The following is a 25,825-nucleotide window of genomic DNA, read 5'->3' on the forward strand; positions in this document are numbered from 1 at the left end:
TCGTCATCAAATCGCGTCTAACTATACATGCGGAGGCCGTGCTGGTGCTGGGTGACTAGAACCAGAGACTGCAAGGGAAGGCTGGAGCAAGATTTTCTTTTACTTTTGTAAAGGGAAAATGGCATCAGTTCATAACGATCAGAAAAATCGTCGAAATATCGTCAGAAATAACGATCGTAAAGCACACCGTTTGGCAGATAGAAAGAAGCAGAAGTGGGTGTCAGAACACAAATTACAGCATGGAAGTTTGAACGAGGGTAAGTATAGGAAAATAGGACTCTTTGTTTTTCCTGTGTGTTATTATTTCTATTTAATAGAGCGAAACTGTTCCATTACATGAAGGGGACACAGTCTAAAGGCCCATACACGATGCGAAATGACGGTGCGAAAATGCGAAAAAGTCGTGTGCGAAATTTGAAGTGTACACACCAAGTCCGAACCGATTATTATTATTGTCCCTGTGCGCTGTCATTCTCTCTCCTGCGCAAACAAAATGTGTGCGTTCCATGTAGCCTAGTGCGTAATTCTTCTTCAAGTTGAACAAATGCATTTGGTTATTTTAGGGAAAAATTTAAATAGCCTCCCAGATAGCAAAATGTATTTGGCCCGGATCCGGTGAAGCACCCGATTTCGTTCCCCCCCGAATTCCTGTTTCCTTTTACGCTGCTAAACTAAAAGTCTTGCGTAATTGCTAGGTTACCGTACGTACTCACATAAGTAACGTAAGTCGAAACACAACTGGCTGTACGGCAAGCGAAATTTTTCAAACTGTATTTACAGTGCATGAAAATGCACTGTACTGTTCTTCCTAGGCTTCTTATTCTTCTGCTTATTACAGTGCATGAAAATGCACTGTACTGTTCTTCCTAGGCTTCTTCTTATTACAGTGCATGAAAATGCACTGTACTGTTCTTCCAAGGCTTTTTCTTCTTCTTATTCTTCTTCTTCTAACGCAGTTAATGCAGCTTAAACCGTTTAACGTAGAAACTTCATTCAAACTATGTTACGTAGGTCTTACTTAGGACATGTGGGCTTTGTATTTTTCAACTTTGTAACTTTTATACTTTTTAAACTATTAATTAAAAACTAGTCAAAATTTCCCCATAGACTTAACATGGGCTGATGACATCACAATAGAGCCGTTAAGCAATTAGAATCCTATGGCAGGTGTTCGGGCCACCTGGACCAACTGCCAGTCTCAGGCTTTAAGCATACAAACTGGCCCTATTAAGACTACACATCCTGTTCAACTGCTTCCTCTGCCAAAAACTGTTTCAAAATAAAAGTCCTCACTATAATATTTTACTGTTAAACAATTTAACCCTTTAAACTACTGAACTTTTTAACTGTTCAGCCATTGTAACTGTTACTTGTCATCAACTATGACTCCTACCCACTGTAGCTAGTTAGCTAAGTTAGCTAAGTCACATGGTTAGCATAGTTAGCATGCTAGCATGTTAGCATGCTAGTTAGCATTTTTAGCAAAACTGCTTAAAATGATTAGCTAAGTTAGCTAAGTCACATAGTTAGCATAGTTAGCATGCTAGCATGTTAGCATGCTAGTTAGCATAGTTAGCATAACTGCTAAAAACGATTAGCTATGTTAGCTAAGTAATGTGGTTAGCATAGTTAGCATGCTAGCATTTTAGCATGCTAGTTAGCATTTTTAACAAAACTGCTAAAAATGATTAGCTAAGTTAGCTAAGTAACATGGTTAGCATTGTTAGCATGCTAGCATGCTAGTTAGCATTTTTAGCAAAACTGCTAAAAATGATTAGCTAAGTAATATGGTTAGCATAGTTAGCATGCTAGCATTTTAGCATGCTAGTTAGCATTTTTAGCAAAACTGCTAAAAATGATTAGCTAAGTTAGCTAAGTAACATGGTTAGCATGCTAGTTAGCATAGTAACTTTGTTAACATTATTATCTTTGTTAACATAGTTAGCATAACTGCTAGCAAACATTAGAGCCATTCCAACTGTCAGTTATCGTCAACTATCTACCTAAATAATTTAACCATTTAAACTATCCACCTATTTAACTGTTCAGTCATTCCAACTATATTAAACCTCATCTACTTAGCAAAATATAGTTTGTTTTTACTCTGTATGATATTTTACATCATATTTTTGCATTTTCATGCACTGTATTTCCTTCAGGAAATGCTTTTCTAGTTATTCTTCTTCTTCTTCTAACGCATTTAATGCAGCTTCAACCGTTTAACGTAGAAACTTCATTCAAACTATGTTACGTAGGTCTTACTTAGGACATGGGTGCTATGTATTTTTCAACTTTGTAACTTTTATACTTTTTAAACTATTAATTAAAAACTAATCAAAATTTCCCCATTGACTTAACATTATGATTATGACATCACAATACGGCCGTTAAGCAATTAGAATCCTATGGCAGGTGTTCGGGCCACCTGGACCAACTGCCAGTCTCAGGCTTTAAGCATACAAACTGGCCCTATTAAGACTACACATCCTGTTCAACTGCTTCCTCTGCCAAAAACTGTTTCAAAATAAAAGTCCTCACTACAATATTTCACTGTTAAACAATTCAACCCTTTAAACTACTGAACTTTTTAACTGTTCAGCCATTGTAACTGTTACTTGTCATCAACTATGACTCCTACCCACAGTAGCTAGTTAGCTAAGTTAGCTAAGTAACATGGTTAGCATAGTTAGCATGCTAGCATGTTAGCATGCTAGTTAGCATTTTTAACAAAACTGCTTAAAATGATTAGCTAAGTTAGCTAAGTCACATGGTTAGCATAGTTAGCATGCTAGCATGTTAGCATGCTAGTTAGCATTTTTAGCAAAACTGCTAAAAACGATTAGCTAAGTCAGCTAAGTAACGTGGTTAGCATAGTTAGAATGCTAGCATGCTAGTTAGCATTTTTAGCAAAACCGCTAAAAACGATTAGCTAAGTCAGCTAAGTAACGTGGTTAGCATAGTTAGCATGCTAGCGCTAGCATGTTAGCATGCTAGTTAGCATTTTTAGCAAAACTACTAAAAACGATTAGCTAAGTAACATGGTTAGCATAGTTAGCATGTTAGCATGCTAGTTAGCATAGTAACTTTGTTAACATTATTATCTTTGTTAACATAGTTAGCATAACTGCTAGCAAACATTAGAGCCATTCCAACTGTCAGTTATCGTCAACTATCTACCTAAATAATTTAACCATTTAAACTATCCACCTATTTAACTGTTCAGTCATTCCAACTATATTAAACCTCATCTACTTAGCAACCAATATAGTTTGTTTTTACTCTGTATGATATTTTACATCATATTTTTGCATTTTCATGCACTGTATTTCCTTCAGGAAATGCTTTTCTAGTTACAGTGCATGAAAATGCACTGTACTGTTCTTCCTAGGCTTCTTATTCTTCTGATTCTTATTCTTCTTCTAACGCACTTAATGCAGCTTCAACCGTTTAACGTAGAAACTTCATTCAAACTATGTTACGTAGGTCTTACTTAGGACATGGGTGCTATGTATTTTTCATCTTTGTAACTTTTATACTTTTTAAACTATTAATTAAAAACTAATCAAAATTTCCCCATAGACTTAACATGGGCTGATGACATCACAATAGAGCCGTTAAGCAATTAGAATCCTATGGCAGGTGTTCGGGCCACCTGGACCAACTGCCAGTCTCAGGCTTTAAGCATACAAACTGGCCCTATTAAGAATACACATCCTGTTCAACTGCTTCCTCTCCCAAAAACGGTTTCAAAATAAAAGTCCTCTTTAACCCTTTAAACTACTGAACCTTTTAACTGTTCAGCCATTGTAACTGTTACTTATCATCAAATATGACTCCTACCCACTGTAGCTAGTTAGCTAAGTCACATGGTTAGCATGTTAGCATGTTAGCATGCTAGTTAGCATTTTTAGCAAAACTGCTAAAAATGATTAGCTAAGTTAGCTAAGTCACGTGGTTAGTATAGTTAGCATGCTAGCATGTTAGCATGCTAGTTAGCATTTTTAGCAAAACTGCTTAAAATGATTAGCTAAGTTAGCTAAGTCACATGGTTAGCATAGTTAGCATGTTAGCATGCTAGTTAGCATTTTTAGCAAAACTGCTTAAAATGATTAGCTAAGTTAGCTAAGTCACATGGTTAGCATAGTTAGCATGCTAACATGTTAGCATGCTAACATGTTAGCATGCTAGTTAGCATTTTTGCCAAAACTGCTAAAAATGATTAGCTAAGTTAGCTAAGTAACATGGTTAGCATAGTTAGCATACTAGCATGCTAACATGTTAGTTAGCATAGTTAGCATAACTGCTAAAAATGATTAGCTAAGTTGGCTAAGTCACATGGTTAACATAGTTAGCATGCTAGTTAGCATAATTGCTAAAAATGATTAGCTAAGTTATCTAAGTCACATGGTTAGCATAGTTAACATTTTAACATAGTTAACAGCATTAACATTATTAACATAAAAAAAACTGCTAGAAAACATTAGCTAAATTAACTAAGTTAAGTAACTTGGTTTACATTATTATCTTTGTTAACATAGTAAGCATAACTGCTAGCAAACATTAGAGCCATTCCAACTGTCAGTTATCGTCAACTATCTACCTAAATAATTTAACCATTTAAACTATCCACCTATTTAACTGTTCAGTCATTCCAACTATATTAAACCTCATCTACTTAGCAACCAATATAGTTTGTTTTTACTCTGTATGATATTTTACATCATATTTTTGCATTTTCATGCACTGTATTTCCTTCAGGAAATGCTTTTCTAGTTACAGTGCATGAAAATGCACTGTACTGTTCTTCCTAGGCTTCTTATTCTTATTACAGTGCATGAAAATGCACTGTACTGTTCTTCCTAGGCTTCTTATTACAGTGCATGAAAATGCACTGTACTGTTCTTCCTAGGCTTCTTCTTATTACAGTGCATGAAAATGCACTGTACTGTTCTTCCTAGGCTTCTTATTCTTCTTCTTCTTCTAACGCATTTAATGGTTAGACGCACATGGTTAGCATAGTTAGCATGTTAGCATGCTAGTTAGTCTTCTAACGCACATGGTTAGCATAGTTAGCATGTTAGCATGCTAGTTAGCATTTTTAGCAAAACTGCTTAAAATGATTAGCTAAGTTAGCTAAGTCACATGGTTAGCATAGTTAGCATGCTAGCATGTTAGCATGCTAGTTAGCTAATCATTTTTAGCAGTTTTGTAAAAAATGCTAAGTTAGCTAAGTAACATGGTTAGCATAGTTAGCATATTAGTTAGCATAGTTAGCATAACTGCTAAAATGATTAGCTAAGTTAGCTAAGTCACATGGTTAGCATACTTAGCATTTTAACATTGTTAGCATGCTAGTTAGCATACTTGGTTAACATTATTATCTTTGTTAACATAGTTAGCATAACTGCTAGCAAACATTAGAGCCATTCCAAGTGTCAGTTATCGTCAACTATCTACCTAAATAATTTAAGTTAGCTAAGTAACATGGTTAGCATAGTTAGCATGTTAGCATGCTAGTTAGCATTTTTAACAAAACTGCTTAAAATGATTAGCTAAGTTAGCTAAGTCACATGGTTAGCATAGTTAGCATGCTAGCATGTTAGCATGCTAGTTAGCATTTTTAGCAAAACTGCTAAAAACGATTAGCTAAGTCAGCTAAGTAACGTGGTTAGCATAGTTAGCATGCTAGCATGCTAGTTAGCATTTTTAGCAAAACCGCTAAAAACGATTAGCTAAGTCAGCTAAGTAACGTGGTTAGCATAGTTAGCATGCTAGCACTAGCATGTTAGCATGCTAGTTAGCATTTTTAGCAAAACCGCTAAAAACGATTAGCTAAGTCAGCTAAGTAACATGGTTAGCATAGTTAGCATGCTAGAATGTTAGCATGCTAGTTAGCATAGTAACTTTGTTAACATTATTATCTTTGTTAACATAGTTAGCATAACTGCTAGCAAACATTAGAGCCATTCCAACTGTCAGTTATCGTCAACTATCTACCTAAATAATTTAACCATTTAAACTATCCACCTATTTAACTGTTCAGTCATTCCAACTATATTAAACCTCATCTACTTAGCAACCAATATAGTTTGTTTTTACTCTGTATGATATTTTACATCATATTTTTGCATTTTCATGCACTGTATTTCCTTCAGGAAATGCTTTTCTAGTTTCTTTCGTTCTGCTGGAAATTGGAAACATCCGTTGCACTTGGCTGTGCTATTTTTCGTAATGTTATTTTTCTAAACCACTGTGATTGCAAATGTATAGGCTATACAACTAGACATTATGTTATGTATATTCGTTTGTTATTTTCAATTTCAACAATATGTTGGGATCCATCCTTAATGCGCCAGCAAGAACATACATTCACGTGACAGATCATTGTCACCTTCACAATTTATCAACTTGGCGCGCTCTGACAATAGATTCCCATTTTTCGCGCACCAGCCCCTATGGGCCGACAAAAAAACTATTTAAAAAAAGTTCCATTCATGAGTCAATATTAGTTTTCAGTTCCACACATTGAATGTTATTGATACAAATAAGCGCTTTAACAAGACAGAATGCCCTATCTCACTTGGAAAATGTGTTTCCCTGTGGTATCCATCCACCACCGTCACATGATTGACAACTCGTTCCCATTATAGTTATTTAATTTATTTTTTCTTTGTAAAATTTAAGTTAAATGGATTAATATAGAGTGGACTATACCATATTAGCCTACAATACCCCCTCCATTGGTTTCAAAAACATTTGAAAGTTATAACAATGACAGGAGATTTAATTACTGACACAATTACGCTATTGCATGCAATTACGCTATTGCAACACATAACGCTATTCATTTTGTCCTATTTCGCTTTCCGTAGACCCAGTTGTGTTTGGTTAGCTCGGGAGGAGGCGTCAATTGCCATGGTTTAGCAAAGGGGAAACAGGAATTCGGTGGGGAACCAAATCGGGTGCTTCACCGGCCCCGGATCTGCAAAACGGACCCGGGCCGGTGTCTTTTGGCACAACGGGCCAATACCGTTCCGCATCCGTTTTCATGATCTGGCCCAGCTCTGGGACGGCTCTGAATCGGAAGTGTTTTTTATTTGGCGGATCCGGGCCAAATGTGCAAATTATCCCAGATAAGTGTTCGATAGTGGCGATTGCGGCCCTTATTTGGGCCAAATGCGGACCAGCTCATTTTACGTCTGGCACCCATTTGTACTATATAGTCAATGTCACTAACAAATCAAGGAGTTACAGTATTTGTTCAGAATTTCAAGCTTTAAAAAGTTAAGATTGTCAAATGTATAAAGGATTACTAATAAAGCTTTTTAAACAGTAACATCCAATACCCCTAGTTGAACTCAGTAGCCAGTAGTTTGATCATGTATATTGAGTGTTAATTTATTCCAAGATGTTGATAATTTATCTAAAAATCAAAACCTTGTACTAATGTATTTCACCTGTTGAGACAAGAAAGGCAATCAGCACACATGACAATCCTTGGCTAATGCTTCCTGTACAAAAATGACTTGACTCAACATTATCAAGATAGTTAATGATTTGAGTTGAGTTGAATTTGAGAATAAATGATTTGTGATGCAGTGTGTAATGCTTCCACTAGATTGGAAATGTAAGAATCTTGTTTGAGAAAGATGACAAGTCTTAGTCTTGGAACAAGAAAATTGGAAAAATGTAAAAAGCGTTCCACATTCAGCTTTTAGAGAGACAGTTATCTTTGATTATGAGTGCACCACCCGAATTTCCAAATGACGATTGTCCGTCATACGAATGAGAATTTTAATCCTGATAACACCTTTATGTAATATATTTTGGTAAAACATAGGCTAAACAGTGCAAGATACACTTACCTTACTGAAAGGCAGGGATTGCAGACAGGGCACGCCGAATTCACACCAGTCACGCCACCTCAACACCTCGGTCCTGGGGCTGAAGAGACGGGGGAGGAGGGAGAAGGCATGATTAATTCGATACTTGGATACCCGTCTAACAATATAAAATCATTATTTTAACATACAAACACGTATCTCACAACATAGATAGCTCGCCAACATCCCAATTCGTTCCATTGTTAGGGACCTGAAACCAGTCTATACGCCTCTGTAAATTTTCATGGTGGATTACGTAGAATAAGTCGACTAATCGCTGCAGCACTACAAAGAATCTGTCACTGTTTATGTTATAACTAGATTGTAACTCTGTAAAGTGTGTTTTCCATTGCTGCTGCTTCAGTTTTCTCAACCACAATTACCACGAGTTTGAAAATGCTCCCTCCCGCTATGTAGTCAAGATGGCGCACGCTGAGGGCGAAAGATTCTAGAGTGGAGCACGTATCCAGCGTTCCACTTTCAGCTTTTAGAGAGACCGTTATCTTTGATTACGAGTGCACCACCAGGGATTCGAATTTCCAAATGACGATTGTCCGTCGTACAAACGAGAATTTTAATCCCTGATAACACCTTTATGTAATATATTTTGGTTTTTGAGTTTTAAATGTCAGAAACATAGGCTAAACAGTGCTACAAGACTTGACACTTACCTTACTGAAAGGGAGAATTGCAGACAGGGCACGCCAGTCACGCCACCTGAACGCCTCAGTCCTGAGGCTGAAGAGACGGGGGCGGAGGGAGGTCGCATCGTGTAAGGCATGATTCATTTGATACTTGGATACACTCCTAACTGTATAAAATCATTATTTTAACATACAAACACGTATCTCACTACATAGAACACATCTCAATTATTTTCTGGCTTACAGAGGATGCGGTAGCGGTTAAGGAATTTGGAAGGAAATTGTGGGTTAAAATCTCAGCCTAAGTTGCTCTAAGGGAGACTAGCCCTGAAGTAACAAGTAAATTGACCAAATTAAGTCGCTTCGGATAAAAAGCATTGCTAAATTAATTTGTACATGAATAAAATGAACATTTCATTAACCCTTGCTTACCCCAAAAGCTAACGTTATCTATGTAGCCCTTTTGTCGAGATTACCGCCACGACAAGGCATAAACCTGAGTTCTATAGTTGCCACCTGGATAATTGACTAATCTACTATTCAAAGTGAGTGGAGATCACAACCCATGTTACAGTATAATTTAAAGCAATTTATTTTCCCTAGCAAGGGTAAATGCAGGTAAGTTTTTCAGAGTTAGAACATAGACTAATGTTAGGCCTCTTTGTAAGGAAATAATCACATTGCTTTAAAGTAATGCTGTTCCGCCAGTGAATAATTAGCAACAACTAAAAATATACAGCACATCTTCCCTATGGACAATCACTGAAACTAGCAATACTGGCTTTAGTACATACTAGCAAAGCAAAAGATCGTTACAGGAATCCTCCCAAAAAAACACAGGCTCTACTAAGGATCCTATTTACTGTCGTCAAACACAAATAGTTTTCTCTCCCTCCCTAGTTTCAATTATACCATCACAAAGAGCACAGGCACATAATATACAACAAATAAAATTACAACAGCCGGCATGTAAAACAAACAAAAAAAAGGCAGACATAACCCCCGTTGCAGGCCTGATAAAGTTCACTAGTCCACTCAATGAGTGTTACTCACGAACACAGCGACATTGGTGTGCACCCCATGGCGTCGGTGTAGCGTTCAGCAACTGTAGTTTCCAATCCCTCGTGGCTGAATGGAACTGCTAACCTTCCGGTAGTTAGCAGCGCTATTCAGTGGTGTGGCTCCCACGTTGGCCAACTCAAAGGAACCACGAGTGCTCTGGTGACTCGTGGCGCTATTTGAGCAGCGATGTTTCCCGTCTACACTACTTGTTGCAAACCAATAAACATACACAAAAAGCTAATTTCTGGGTAAGCTGTAGGCTAAGTGATCTACCTAGCAAGCTACTACCTGAACAACATTACTGGCGGTATGTACAGTGGGGAAAAAATAACGTTACCGTCCTTAACTATTAAAAAACAAAGCACCTAGGAGGCTATGCAAAATCAAAATGCTTCTATCTTAAACGACTCACCCCTGGCGTAGCCTATTACTCAATTATCCTGATATTGGTAAACGAATAAGGTGCTCAAGCACACATAGCCATCTTCATCCTCCGTTATCCTCAACGAGGCTAGATAATCTCTCTCCTTCCATTTCTAAGACCCTCCCCTAAAACCAATGAGAATTTGCCATGACTGATTGATAGATTTGTCCACCAATTAAGCACTATTCCACCTCACTAACAAGTTAGGTTGCTTTCCTACATAATGTAACCGTCAACTATTTTAAATGATGACTATTTAAATGATCCTATGAAAATGTTCATGCAAAACCTGTGGCTTAACTGTTTGATTTAGTTATACATTTGAACATGTCCCCTCTCTGTATTTATCTCCTTTATAATAAAGCAATGTTTTTTGATTACTTTTTATCTGTGCAAATTATTTAATTATCTGTGTGTATTTACCCATTGAACCTAAGAATATAAAATATATGTCTTAGCTTGATATAGCCTTCGAAACCTCAGGGTATACCCGGGCTTCATCTAATTGTCCAAGACCAGTTTAAAGTAGCGTAAACGTCAAAAGGAGCCATTAACATTATATGAAAGCAAAAATAATGTATTTCATTCTAATATAGTTGAAGCAAATAGGCTTACCTGAAACAAATCAAACGAACTCTTCTTTTCACTAGCTCTCGTGTTCAGCAACCGCTTTCGTTAATGTCTAACTCCGCTCTGGCGGCGGTAAGGCTGTCGACGAAATCGTAGAACTAAACATTGCGCTTCCGTTTCACGACGGCTTGCCTTATCAGTTGTGACTGTGCTTCCCGCCCCCTGGTGTCTGATCCGGGTCAATGTCTCCATCACGACAGTAAAACAGGTGACAGTTACACGGATTTGCCAGTTTGAAGGCGGAGTCTGTCCGGAGTCTACTGCTATCTGGGCTGTCATGCAGTTTATGGGCTACAGTGCAGAGTTGGGAAGTTATGGTAGGCCAACTTGGAGTGAATATACAAACAGGGGGAATTCTATCTCTTCTCGTAGCTGAGTAGCCTGATGGTAGGCCGATACACGCAGTGTGTGCGGCGCCACTGACTCGTGCTCTCACGACAACCACGCGTCATCTTAAATAGTCTCACTGTCGCCTTCAAGCAAGCAAAACGATGCTTTGAAAACATCTGTTTCGCAGGAAGGGCGGCCCATACACTGTGCCATCAGTGTCTAATTTATTGAACTTTGGAACTGATAAATCTCACGTACCCCCTGGAGTGCCTTCACGTACCCCCATTTGAGAACCACTGATCTACAGGATGCTAGAAAGTGATGTAGTGTATGCCTGATTCCTGAGTGCATGTGGAGGGAAGACATATGCCATTCTGCGGAATTTGTGTCAGCTGGGTAAGCCGGGAGATAGCTCCCTGACAGACTTATTGACGCTTTTGAGCTCTCACTTCACACCAAAGCGCAGCGTCATTGTAGAACGTTTTAAGTTTCATTTGAAAGTCAGACAACAAGGCCAGTCAGTCACAGCCTTTGTAGCTGAATTGAGGAGACTCACAGAACACTGTGCATTTGGAACATCACTCAATGACATGCTTAGGGATAGACTGGTATGTGGCATAAACAACGACCACATCCAACGCCTTCTGTTAGCAGAACCGGATGATAAACTGACTTTAGCGAGGGCAATGGATTTAGCGACAGCTATGGAAACAGCGATGAAAGATGTAGCTGAGTTGCAGCAGCCTGGAACGGAGGGGCCTGTTCACAAACTACAGCCTGTGGCCTCAAGTCAGAAACCGTTTACTGCAGGGTGTTTTAGATGTGGCGGAACTCACGAGCCTGCAGACTGCCGTTTTGCAGTTTGTCACAACTGCCGGAAAAAAGGACATCTGGCGAGAAAATGCAGGCAGCCCAGACAGAACAGAGGGAACGCACGGGGTGCAGCCCACATGCTGGAGGAAAATTATAAAATCATGAAGTCGAAGATTGCACTCACATGCTGTATAACCTGAGGGAGGAAAATGGGGTAGAGCCATATAAAGAACAACTCTCAGTAAATGGACATGACCTGACGTTTGAAATTGACAGGTGCAGGTGTGACAATCTTGAATGAGGACACATATAGGCAGATGGAGGGAGGAAAACTTATTCCTGCTAAAATAAACCTCTACACTTACACCAGAGACAGAGTAGATGTGTTAGGCAAGATGCATGTACAGGTCAACTACAAGTGGCAGATAAAGCAGTTGCCATTACTGGTGGTTAGAGCCCTGGCCCTGCCCAAACCGAGATTGGCTCAAGGCGATTAGACTAGATTGGACAGCCATTTTCAAACTGCAAGTAAGTCAGCAGCAGGAGTTAAATGCTCTACTCTCACAACATGGGGAAGTGTTTAAAAGTGAGCTGGGCACGTTAGTGGGTGCTACTTCTAAGATCTACGTAGACCCAGAGGCCAAGCCTCGGTACTTTAAAGCTAGGCCCTTGCCATATGCACTAAAGGAGAAGGTTGAAACAGAGTTAACCAGATTACAGAGAGAAGGTATCATAGAGCCTGTGAGTTTTTCGGAGTGGGCAGCCCCAATAGTTCCCATTGTTGGCGGTGCTGGGAGGGGGCCAGAGGTTCACAAAACTAGACATTTCTCAGGCTTACCAGCAACTAATATTGGATGAAAATTCCAAAAGATTCACAACAATAAACACACATCGTGGACTCTACCAGTACACCAGGTTGCCCTATGGGGTCTCATCGGCCCCAGGCATTTTTTAGCGCACTATGGATAACTTACTACAAGGACTTTCTCAAGTAGTGGTAAGAGTATACGACATCCTGGTGACTGGGGACGATGATGCCAGCCACCTGCAGAACTTGGGGACAGTACTGGAAAGACTGACAGCAGCAGGACTCCGTCTCCGTTTCTATTTCATGGCACCAGAAGTTGTGTATCTGGGGTACAGAATTAACCACAAAGGGATTCAACCAGTGGCTGACAAAGTTCAAGCAATTGCAAATGCTCCACCACCAACAAACCCAACACAGCTGAAGTCCTTCTTGGGAATGCTTAATTATTATCACCGATTCTTGCCAAATGTGTCCACCGTGCTTGAGCCTCTACATGAACCCCTAAGAAAAAAAGGAACACCATGGAAATGGGGAAAAACATCAAAGTCAGGCATTCGCGGCAGCAAAAGCGTGTCTCCAGTCAGAACAACTGCTGGTGCATTTTGATGACACTAAACCCCTCTACCTGTCCTGTGATGCATCACCATATGGTGTGGGAGCAGTTTTATCCCACAGGTTTCCAAACGGCACAGACAGACGGATACATGTCACGGTCACTGTCATCAGCAGAACGGAGGTATTCTCAGTTGGAGAAGGAGGCTCTAGCGATAATGTTCGGCCTAAAGAAATTCCACCAGTACCTGTTTGGAAAGCACTGTACCATTGTCACAGACCACAAGCCGTTGCTTGGCCTGTTGGGTGAAAACAAGGGCATCCCGCAACTGGCGGCTGCCAGGATGCAAAGATGGGCATTGACACTGGCAGTGTGCAGGAGATGAAAGTGTCCAGGAGTTTCTAGGATGAAAGCATTGGCCCGCAGCTATGTGTGGTGGCCGAACATGGACACAGATCTGGAGACAGCAGTGCGCAGATGTCATGCGTGTCAGTCCAACCAAGCCACCCCAGCATCAGCACCGTTGCATCCGTGGGAGTGGCCTAACCAACCATGGATGAGGCTGCATCTGGATTTTTGCGGGCCAGTGTTTCTGATTGTTATTGATGCCTACTCTAAGTGGATTTAGGCCCACTCAATGCATACCATAACGTCAGCCTCGACCATAGAGATGTTGAGGACTATCTTCCCCACCCATGGAATTCCAGCTGTTGTGGTCAGCGATAATGGGCCAAGCCTGGTCAGTGCTGAGTTCAAACAATTCCTACAGAAAAACGGCATAAAACACGTAACTACAGCACCTTACCACCCATCCTCAAATGGCTGTGCAGAGCGTGCTGTGCGCGTGTTCAAGGACGGAATTAAGAAGATGGGGGAGGGGAGTGTGGAGACCAAGCTATCCAGATTCTTGTTTAAGTATCGATCAACCCCTCGGACCACCACTGGAGTCACACCTGCTGAGCTTCTCATGAACCGGAGAATCAGGACTCAGTTAGATTTAGTGCGGCCATCACTAGCTGACAAAGTCGGACTGAAACAGGCCACACAAAAAGAATATCATGACCAGCATGCCCGATACCGGGCGTTCACGCAGTCGGACCCAGTCTATGTGAGCGGGTACTCGGGCCAAAAGTGGATTCCGGCCATGCTCATGGAGAGAACGGGACCAGTATCATGGAAGGTGAAAACACAGGATAGTAAGCTGGTAAGACGACATCAGGATCAAATTCGTCCACGGTATGATCAGAAACTGACTGAGGCCACCAGTCTCCAAGAAGAAAGTTTACCGGTGGATCCGACGGGCCCACCTCTGGCAGAACCTGAGCATCGGGCACCAGAGACTGTTGAGCAAGCACCCCCTGAACAGTGTCTGGAGGACGGTGTCCGTCATCAAATGACAGTTAGGAAGGCACCTACTTATCTCAAGGATTATGTCCTTTCTGAAGAGATAAAGAATAAACCCCGTAGGTGCCTCGAGGAGGGTAGTCAACCCCTACCTCGTAGTTAGAGTTTGTTGTTCATTGTTTGAAAGAGAAAAAAAAGGGGAAAAAAATGTGTGTCTTTGTGGACTATGGGGGGAGGGAATGTTGCATAGTGAATGTTAGACAGTCAGAACCACTAGGGGGTCCAGTGAGTCAGGTCAGTGAGTGATCTACAGGATGCTAGAAAGTGATGTAGTGTATGCCTGAAGTTGAAAAGGAATAAAAACATTTAAGTTAACCGTGAAGCCTAGTCACTTTATTACAATGACCATAGCCTATCATGTACTGTAGGCTACAACTCTCAAAACCATTTCACACGCGTCACATGCATCAAAAGTCAAGTTATCTGCTAAGGAGTGGAGGGCACAGCCCATCAGAGACCGCCCGTAGAAATGAGCATGGGATAAAATCCCACTGCTGCAACAAGTGGTTAAAAGTGGTTGATCAGCTTGTATGGTGATGATCAACACACAGCAAAAACTAGGCTAATAATGATACCAGTTGTTATCTTACCATTATAAGGTCCACAGAAAGTTTTTCACAGAGTTCCACATTGGGCTACTTCAGTAGAAATATATTTGTCTGTGTAGGTGGGATTGCCTGGAATCTATTATATACATTCATGTCTTTGTATTTGGTAAGGTCTGCTGTTTATTTTGATATGGTTTGGGTGAAGAGTTTGAGATATTTCACTGAAATTAATGGGTGGGCAGAGCTGTGTGCAGAATGCAAATATGACTGAATTTCTTGCAAGCGTAAATTTTCTTGTTTAAACTGTTTATCACAGCAACTCGCTAATATCATTGAAAAGCTTGGGTTTCGTTTGTTCACAGGATATGCATGTGACAAGTACTCTGCGTGCAATTCAGAGAGGAAGGAGTGTAAATTTGGATGCAATTTCCATCAGTTGGCCATATAGTTAGGTGGGACAGAAGACACATTTGGAGGGGCATTGCCCCCCAGCCCCATTCTAGATCCGACTATGGTTCAATAGCCGAAAAATTGGACTTGGTGTGTACGTGCCTTAATAATTTAAATAATACTCATCATAACACAATGTTGACAAAGTATTGCTAGTTAACACTCAGAATTGTCATCCCAAATTGCGGCTGTTGTTATCAAGTCCACAAGTTTTGCATTATGATGACCCGGATAATGGCAAGGCAATATTCAAAAATATAAGGACTCACAGATTTGCAAGTTGCTCATTCTTCATTAGCAACATAACAACTTGTAACATAATTTGATGGGGAGCAGTTATCAGATGCAGAGATGGCAAGGTTTTGAAATTGAATGCTCATTTAGTTTTCTATTTTGTCACGCAGGTTTGGGGTTTGCTTTCAAAAGGAGGGAAAAAGTTAAACATGAATACAATAAACTTTGTCGAAAGCAACGTAAAAACAAGGGAGAGGAAACATTTTTAACAGATAAGTATCCAGAACATCTTGAACACCTTTATTTGGCTGAGGAGCAAAGACAAAGAAATGAAGAACTTAAGAAAAGACATGGTCGGACTGAAAGGAAAACCGCTTCAATGGGAAAGGAGGAAGAGGAGGAGGACCGACACAAATTCTGCCCTGACAATGTCAGTATCATCACAGCAGCTGACCAGGCAGTTTGTTCTGACCAGACCAACAATGTCAGTACACAGTTTCCTCCAGCATCAACTCCACAGTCAGACAGGTAACACCATACTTCAACTCTTAAGTTGGCATTTGGAATATTGAACTGAATCTTGACATCGACATTTAAAAAATCATATCGCAATCCGCAATCACAATCAAAATATCTGTCAGAAAAATCACAATTAGATATTTTCCCCAAATAGTAACCATTTGAAAAAAAGAAATTAGCCTGACAAAGCCCTTAGTGATGTTAGAACTGCTACACTTTGTGTCGTGTCAAACAACAATGCCTCTTAGGCCTCAATGTAACCTGGCATAATAATGACCTTCCATATGAAAAAGTCCACATCCCTTGATCATCTTTATTATCATTCTTTATATCTCCCTCTAGGATGAAGAAAAGATGGAAGATGACCTCTTACAGCCAGACCAAGGAGGACTATGAGAAACAGAGAGAGGAGCGTGAGCGAAAAAACGAGGTAGGAAAATGTACTACTATGTATTGTGTTTCACTTGCCAGGGCTTTAGAGTGTGACCAATTTGGTCACGCATGCAACCAAAATGTTTTGCAAAAGTAAACATAAAGACTACATTTTTTCCTGGGTTGCACTGGTGCACCTAACGCCTAGACTTTCCTCACATCAGCTGTCTCTCCACGAACTAAGCCTTTGTTCTCTTTTGACTAGTGTTGCACGGTGCATCAATACTACAAAAGTTTTGCAATACCCTGAAATTAGAAACGTTACAATACCAAATTTTATTAGTAGGCTATCGATACTTTTAAGAATGACAGTCGGTGCTTCCCGTAGCCTATGTGTCTTCTCACACACACACACAGCTTTTAACCTGCAGCTATCATGTCATAATATAAGTACTGCGATGCATGGCTGCTAGTTTAAGTGATGCTGTGGCCGCACAGGAACAAATAATAGTAGGCCTAGGCCAATGTTAAATTGATTTGCTGACTTGCACCTCTAAAGTTTGTGTTGCTAACCTACCTTGGGAATTTAGTTCATTTAAGCCTACTGTTGGGTTTAATGACATTTCCGAAATAAGCTACACAACCTATTGGCAAACTTTTACATCTTGAGAGAATTCCTTCTAGGTAACTAAACCGTTAGCTCATGTGTCATGTCTGTCATTCATGCTTACCAAAATTATACAAAATGATCATTACAAGACATAGAAAACATAATGAATTGCATCTATTTTCCTCTAGCCTAAAACCGTGACAATGAAAGCTAATTTCACATTCTTCTTAAAGTGACAGCTACTCAGTTAGACCTACAAACCACCACTGTAATGACATTCAAGACTAGTGTAATAGATAAAAAAAATCAATATGAATACTAAATATTTGTAGCTATTAGTAATAATGCAGATCATATATACTATAAATTATTAACACAAGTTTATTAATTCCAAAATGTGACCCTGCAAGGCGAAAGCAGTCGCTTTGGTAAAATGTACAAAATTATGTTATTGTACTCACACGAACAGCCATAAACTAAGCTTTCCAACGATATGTATATTGAGGGTATTGCAAAAAGTATCGCTAAGATAACCGCATCCAAAGTTGGCATGGTTCTCCTGTCACGATACGCCAGGAGAAAATCACCTTTTTAAGTAAATTGTCACGTGTGATAGTGTGAGGGCACAGCTATGATTAGCCTTACTGTAGCGTGACTTTGAAGCGGATGACTGACTATGCAGTTTCAACCGTGCAATGAGTCTTTTTTGCCCCCTAGTTAATACCTGGGACGGTCAAAAGGTGTCACTATAGAATATAATTAATGCATTTCGGGGGAAGTAAGGGGAGAGGAAGTTCTGTGTACACAGATTGTGTATAGCCTAGCCTACTTTTAAAATGCGCTAGCCTACTTGAATGGAAAACTTCTGCTGGTCCCTAAAATGAAGCCAGGATATTTCATGCTTTTGACCATTCGTGCCCTGAAAGGCAAGTCTTTTCACATTCATATTCAGTTACATCTGCCAAGAACGATATAGAGCTGACACAACAAGTAGCCTAATGAGTAAATTAGCTCTACCGTACCCTACCGTAAAACCTTATTGTGCCGTGGACAAAGGGAATGACTGCTAATTTGTTGAATCTTCACCTAAATAAAGTAAGGGTTTAACAGTCAAAATGTATGTTTATCCGTGAAATTTGTTCACAATATTAAAGTGTAGACTGTATACTGTCGAACTATGCGAAAATGTGAAATTTGACATTTTAACCTGTACGTTTGTTTATCATGGATTTTCTCAAAATAGCACCGTGCGCAAAACGACTGGTTTCGCCTTTATAGATGAATCTAAAGTCACACAGGTGTTTTTTTTTTCAAAAAGAATGCCTTCCCTCTGACTTCAGCTGAAGCCTGGCCTGCCTCGGAAAGGTGCTCAAAGTGGTTAAGCAGAGCCTTGTAGGACCCTGCAAGGACTTCGAGTGCACAATGCATGTGTGGGGTCCACCGAGTGCCATCCACCCGGTTAGGTTTTAGGAACGTGTCTCCCAGGGTAGAGGCAATCTCTTGCACTTCCCTCAGTGCTTTGGATGACTTCCTATAGTGTTTGTGGATTTTGCGCCGGGACCTCTTTAACATTCTCAATTAGATTAATGTCCTTTACTGTATCAAGTATGGCAAGCTCTAACCTGTGAGCAACACAGTGCGTGATTATGGCGCATTCTGAGTGCTGTTTGATGCGGGTGGCTACACTGTTGTTTCTGCCCATATTCACAGCTGCTCCATCACATGCCACACCAACAAGCTTCTCCTTCCAATCATCAATGCCGTGATCCGCAAAGGCCTTTTGTATGGCATCATTAAATCCTTGGGCATGGGCGTGTATGACAGGCTGGAGGCTGAAATACAACGTCTTGGCCACTCCATCACATGCATAGCTCACATAGATGACTTCCACGTCCTGTGCAGTGTTGTCTGTCGACCCATCAAATAAGATGGATATGCCTGTGGCCTTTCTCAAGCCATTAATGACTGACTGACGGATGCTGTCAGCAATGTATGGTGTAAGTCTGGAAAATAAAAAAACAGGAAAATGAATAAGTGTTATATAGGCCGAAGTTTTTGCTTCTTCAAACATCATAACTGTAGTCTATTTTTACTTTTACTGTAGTGTTGTACATTAGACATCCAATACTTTAATTTTAGAAAACCTTACCTTATTCAACTTTTATTAAACAATGACTTTTAACACAATCATGTTAATACATTTCATTAATGCAATTATCAATCATGTAGGTCTAAGATAAGTTGTCATATACAGCACTTTGTTTTAATTACATTAAATCACAATTATGCAGTTACTATGAATTGATTAATATATGATTAATATAAGAAATTGTATTTATATTAAACCAGTAGGCCTAGGTCTGGACAGATTGCAATAAATAGAATAAATAAATAGGTAGAATTTTGTGTTTGTCCCGGCAGAAAAAAAAAAACATAGCCTACCTTCTACATGCTTGATCTGAACCGTAGCTCATCAATTTTGCCAGGTCCCAACCCATTCTTTATTTGAAGTTGAAGTAGGCGTGGAGTTGAACGGTCAAATTTGAGTATGTGGTACACCGTGTTGAACAGCTTGCAAAGGATCGAATGGTGCGCGTCACTAATTTTCTGCATGGCGGAATACATTGGCCCTCAATTGGAGTGCCCGCCTCCGCACGTTCTGATTCGATGAATCGCTTTGCAGCTTGACCGTGTGGCCTTGACTGCCAGTGCTTATCTAGTCCTGTCCTCCTATACAACTCGTTTCCCTGGACCAGTGAACTGTTTCTGTCACTTAACGAAGGATATTTTATGCAGGGTCGGCAGAACAGTTTACCTGCTTCCTCGAAAATGCCGGGGCACTTCGCCTGCCATCCCTTAACAAAACATAGCTTCCTTTTTTTCATCGCTTCAGGCTCCGAGTCATCGCCATTGTTAACAACATTGACAACGTTAACGTTGACGAGCCATCGTGATAGTATAGTGTAGTGTTAAAGTTTCCTTAGATACTTGCTGAAGAGTCCTTTGTAACGAGTGAAAATGTAACAAATTTTGACTGGGAGCGGGAATCAAAAAAAAACCTGACACATTCATAAATATCAAGGATTAAATACCATCGATAAAATATCATGTTTGCACAAAGAATAATAATAACAACAACAACAATAAAAAAAAGCAAAATAATTAGACTTATGTGGGGAAATGTTGTGGTTGTCACTGGGGCAACCAGGGGTGAGAGAATGGTTTGGGCAACCGTTAATATCGAGCCCTGGTTATACCGCTTCTTGGTGTATTATACAGTGGTATCTGACTAGTTTCTTACCTCCGTTGTTGACCGCTTTCTTCAGAGAGCAGCAACACGGCACCTGCCCTACTCCTGACCATTGCCAGTGCTCCATCTGTTGTGACACCAACCATAGATGCCAGGTGCCAGGTTTACTTTGTATGCATCGAGACTGCGACACACAGCATCACGAAATGTCGACTCCCTTTGTTGTGTCTTTCATACTCTCAATGCTTAGCAGCTCCTCGCCAATGTCAAAGTTCTCTGTGACTGTTCGGATGAAAATCAGCAATTGCGCTGTATCGGAAATATATGTGCTTTCATCCATTGCAATGGAAACGAAACACTGTCACGGAACTTTGTTTTTTGCTCTGGGCATACAATGTTGGCCACTTTCAACATGCAGTCTCGCACAAATTCTCTGTCACTAAACGGCTTGCTCCGCTTAGTTATTTGTTGAGCTACCACGTAGCTAGCCTGTGTTACAGCTTCGCCGGTTTTAGCCAAATTTGTGAAAACTGACTGCTAGGGGTGGCTAATGTATATGAGAAATCCCATAGAGAATGGTTAGCATAATCGATAAACGTAGTGCGAACTTCAGTCCATTTACAAAAGGGTTACATGAGAAGAGTTATTTGCTTACAACTGACTATTAAAATAGTAGCCGCACAAAATCCCAAGTAGGCTAGTCTAGCTGCACAAAATAAACATTAGGCGTGTGTGTGACAACGTGGACCCACTAGCGATCATGTGACACGTGCTCTGCAGCAGTCAGGGGCTTCTCTCGCATACACCTCCTGGATTTAGTGAATGTATGAGGTTTCAATGCCTGATTTCGAGTGTTATCTCCACATAAGTAATTTAAATACTCGATAATGTAAATTTGCACGTCCTGTATCCTCTTTTAAGTTGTTCAACCTTACTTGTGCGCTCCTTGGCACTGAATTTATCGTAGGTTTTACGTTTGGTATCATAATGGCGTTTTATATTGAAGTCCTTGCCCACTGCAATTACCTGCCTGCAGATCAGGCAAACGACTTTATCCGACCTGTGAGGTTCGACAAAGTAATCGTTTGTCCATTTATCTTGAAACTGCCTTTTCTCCTCGCTGACGTAACGTTTTTTCTCTCGAGGGGCCCGGCTCCCGCTCTGGCTCTCGCTCCACCATCTCCATCTTATCTTCACACAACCACAGTTCTGTTGATGGCCTTCAGGGAGTGAGGTCAATTGCGATCGGTCGGTCCCGTGACCGCTTATGCCTATAGATGCCGCTAAACACCACTAAACGGAGATTCATTCTTTCAAAGCAATTTAATGTACACTTTTAACATTTTTACAGATGTTATTGTGGGCCGCCAGAAATGTTTCGGGGGGGCACTTTGAGAACCTATGTTGTATTACCACTAGATGGACAGACCTAGTTACATGACTAGGGCTGTTACATGTCAGAGACTTTCAAATACGGAGACTCAGCACTCAAAGAATCTCACATAGAAATGTATGGGGTGAGTTTGTAATGTAAATATAGCAATCGTCTATACACATCCTGCCCCTTCCACCGCCAAAAGTTGACATTGTGCCATCGTGTGGTATGTTGTGAATACATTGTGCCAATCATGTGTTGTGATCATAAGTGCCCAAAGTGCGTTGCAATATGGCCGCAGAGTGGAGGGACTTGCCTAAAAGGACTCTGACGATATCTCATACCACATTCCACTGTTGCAAGAGTGCATTGATCAAAGGTGTGATCAAATGTACTAAGTGGGCAGAACCAGGCTGACCTGAAAGATTGTTCTTATAAGTGATTTATGTTTCGCCACCATTCTCTTTGAAGTAGGCACATTGTGCAGGGATACATGGGTCCCAGTGCTCCTGCTAAGGTTGGAACTTCCGGAAGGTATACTTTTGAATAATATGAGGCTATTGGTATGTGTAGTATACAAATGTAACACTCCCACTAAGCAGACTATTAAAACCATGTATCGTAGCCCACTATCAGGCCTAAGCAATACACACACAGGGAGGCGTTTACATGGGATGCACCAGGCAGGATATGTCTAGGGTTACTCTCTCGCATAGGGTGTCAAAAGGCCTGGGCTAGCCTATGGAAATGGCTACTATAAAAATGTATTATTAAACCTGTTACAGTATTAAACCTCCCTTGCAGTGAATATTATTATAAACAGTGTGAGCCCCCACTTTGAGTTACAACTGAAAGAATTTATTCTAAATAGTGAATGTAAATGTAAAAAGCAATAACTGAATTGTAAATACTACTGACACGGTAGCTACCGTAAAGCCCTTGGCAGGTGTTATATTTAAAAGGCAGAAATTGGCATTTATTCATTCCAACCGGCAATGATTGGCAGTGTAAACGCACACATATAAACAAAAAAAACACCCAGGATTTAAACAAATAATCTGGGGTACCCATTTGTTGGCACGCTTTTAATGAACAAACGTTCTTTCTACTCACATAGCTGTTGAATGGTGGATAGTATTGTCAATGACCAATGCGTCGAGTATAATGAACACTTTACACTAACAATGTGGGACATCCCATTGACAGGGCCTACATGATGAATGGGGAATGCATGAAATATGGGAAATACTTTTGAAACTGAATCATGTTGTTTTCATAGGAATATCAAAAATATACAGCAGCGAAAGAGGAGGCCCTTCGAAAGTATAAAGAGAAGAAAAAGGCAACATATCAACTGCTGAAGAAAAAAACCAAGAAAGGCCAACCCAACTTGAATGCACAGATGGAACTGCTGCTTCAGAAGATCCAAGACACAAAAAAATGACAAGGAGAGTATAATCCTTGTTTTGGACAAAATGACAGACACTTGGAAATTAAAGACCATAAGCAACTGTACATACTGGACCAAGTCAAAGTTTTCAGATTGTGTCTATCTTAAACTGTATTTAGAGTGGTTATATTTAATTGATTTGTGGTATACAATTAACAATGATTGTACTGTCCTAATTATATTCATAATCTTCACTGCAGTTTATTATGACTGCCTATTAAGTTTTTGTAAAATTGAGGATTTGTGGAAGATGTCCACATAATGAATAAAGCTTTTCGTAGATCAGAAAGCTGATGGCATTTGTGAAGATTGGTGATTTAAGGTCTGTTTTCTTGGACTTATAGGAAGCTCCAGTAAATTGGCCAATCCATTGTACAGTTAAAGGTGCTATGTGGAATATTTTTAGTTTAAAATATCCAAAATTACCTTAAAATGCCAACAGAATGTAAATACACAACCTTTTTGTTGGTAACGCCTAAAAACCGTTGTCCAGATATCCGTCGAAGTTGGCATGCAAACCAACTAGTTGCGAGCTGGCTTTTTAAAGGACCTAGTTAATCATCACAGCTTGAGCTGTTCTCAAGGTCCTCTCTGACAACATGCTGAAAGACATCTGAGTAGGCTCTGTGATGTCAAAACGGTATACCGATATATTCATTTCATTGTCAAAATGTGGGTTCTGCACAGCTTTTCTTCAAAGGGGTAGGGGTGGGGTGTGGGGGTCTCCATTTCTTTCAGTTTGTTTTAGTGACACTGGCCAATTACTATAGCTGTTTTCTCAAAATTAATTTACTCAGTGGCAGAAATCTCCACTTCATAGTGCTTGCATCATTCTTCCTTGGTTTATTCCTGCATATAAACAGCCGTGGCCTACTGGTTAGCGCTTCGGACTTGTAACCGGAGGGTTGCCGGTTCGAACCCCGACCAGTAGGCACGGCTGAAGTGCCCTTGAGCAAGGCACCTAACCCCTCACTGCTCCCCGAGCGGCGCTGTTGTTGTAGGCAGCTCACTGCACCAGGATTAGTGTGTGCTTCACCTCACTGTGTGCTGAGTGTTTTACTAATTCACAGATTGGGATAAATGCAGAGACCAAATTTCCCTCACGGGTTTAAAAGAGTATACTTGTAATTATTCTCAAGAGTTTTACAGTTAGTTTTTTTTTCCTGATTAGGCTACTTCCAGTATTGTGATTTATGACATTATAAAAACAGATATTCAAATGCAGTCTGTAAAAAATGTTCTACAGTATTTAGGGTACTGTTCGTAAACCTGACTTTTATCCCAGGTTCAGATTACTGTTGGAAATATATGCAATCTAGCCTAATGCATTTGAGTAGATCCTTATTTGCTACACAGCCTACAATTGAAAACATACAACTGGGCATGTTTCATGGTGATAGGCTAGTTAGTAGTTAAAAGAGCCATCTGTTGCTAATGGAGAAAACTATCAAATTTGACAGAAAGGTAGGCTATAAGAACTATGCTAGCCTAAATTAGACAGTTCAATAACTTAAAACAGTTCAACCACTGTCCAAAAATTATAATATTTAAAAATTAGACATTTAAATAGGCAGCCACCCGTCCTCTCCTTCACGAAGCCTTTGACAGTTTTTTGTTTTCAACAGATGTTTTCGCCTCCGTTGCCTGACCACATTCTCTGACCATTTGAAACTTTAAAAAAAAAAAAAAACTTAGAAGCGGATTAAGTCTGCTCAGGCGACCACCTCAGGGTATCACATGCCAACTACATGACTTTACAAAGAGTCTAGCAAACGATACATGGAATTCAAATGCGTTCCCTTAAAGCCTGTGTTGCTCCGGTGGAAACTGATGCCCGACCTGCTATGTCCGATTTTAAGGTAGGAACTGGGTCTAACTGTTAAACATATTTTGCCGCGTGCATTACAAAAGGGTGGGAATTAGGTTAAACAATCTTACTATTTTAGTGTTAACAAAGCCCGTACACACCAAGTCCGGACGAAATATTTGCCCGAATTTACGCAGGCTATTAAACACATGTAGACCGATTCTAATTAGTCTATTAGCCTACACAGCGAGGGCGAAATTCGTTGCGATGACCAGTGTCGTTTGAAGCGAAATTTCGCACGTTAAGAAGAGCGCCTGACCAATCCAATAAGAATTTTGCAGGGTTCATGGTGTCACAAGTAGAACGACGAGCAGAAAAAGTTGACCTCGCAGCCCATGATGACTAATAGTCTCATTGCTGTGATCTTGCTGCCCATGATGACTATAGTCTCATTAATAGGTCTGTATGCTAAAGTTACAAAGCGTTTACGTTGCAGCAGACTCTCCCAGGTTTTTAAGAGTGCGAACTCCACCACAGACAGCTTTTCCCACTTCTTACCAGTGGCGCCGCCGGCCGTAATCATGTAGCCTACGCACTGTGCGTACAATTTTTCAACGCTTTATTCATGAAATCATTCAATATTACAACAATTAAAAATA

At 40.2% G+C, this 25,825-nt stretch overlaps 1 protein-coding gene across 2 annotated transcripts; it reads left to right on the forward strand.

Moving 5' to 3' along the window:
• The first annotated feature begins 16 nt into the window (after nt 1-16).
• Nucleotides 17-23,648, forward strand: ccdc59 (coiled-coil domain containing 59). 2 transcript variants are annotated; one of them, XM_042077953.1, is made up of 5 exons: nt 161-257; nt 15,462-15,501; nt 15,954-16,311; nt 16,645-16,732; nt 23,189-23,648. In XM_042077953.1, the coding sequence occupies exons 2-5, from the start codon at nt 15,465-15,467 to the stop codon at nt 23,351-23,353; spliced, it is 648 nt and encodes a 215-aa protein (XP_041933887.1). In that variant the 5' UTR covers nt 161-257; nt 15,462-15,464; the 3' UTR covers nt 23,354-23,648. The 2 variants fall into 2 exon arrangements, with proteins under 2 accessions (XP_041933886.1, XP_041933887.1); XM_042077952.1 differs by lacking the exon at nt 15,462-15,501 and having other exon boundaries at nt 17-257.
• The last annotated feature ends 2,177 nt before the right edge of the window (nt 23,649-25,825 follow it).

This window comes from Alosa sapidissima, chromosome 22 (assembly GCF_018492685.1).
Source record: "Alosa sapidissima isolate fAloSap1 chromosome 22, fAloSap1.pri, whole genome shotgun sequence".
NCBI classification, from domain to species: Eukaryota; Metazoa; Chordata; class Actinopteri; order Clupeiformes; family Clupeidae; genus Alosa; species Alosa sapidissima.

Excerpts from the sequence above, each read along its gene's own strand:
- ccdc59 (XM_042077952.1), top strand. The coding sequence starts at position 119 with ATGGCATCAGTTCATAACGATCAGAAAAATCGTCGAAATATCGTCAGA. Across the intron at positions 258-15,953 it reads GCATGGAAGTTTGAACGAGG|GTTTGGGGTTTGCTTTCAAA; the intron begins GTAAGTATAGGA and ends TTTGTCACGCAG. Across the intron at positions 16,312-16,644 it reads TCAACTCCACAGTCAGACAG|GATGAAGAAAAGATGGAAGA; the intron begins GTAACACCATAC and ends ATCTCCCTCTAG.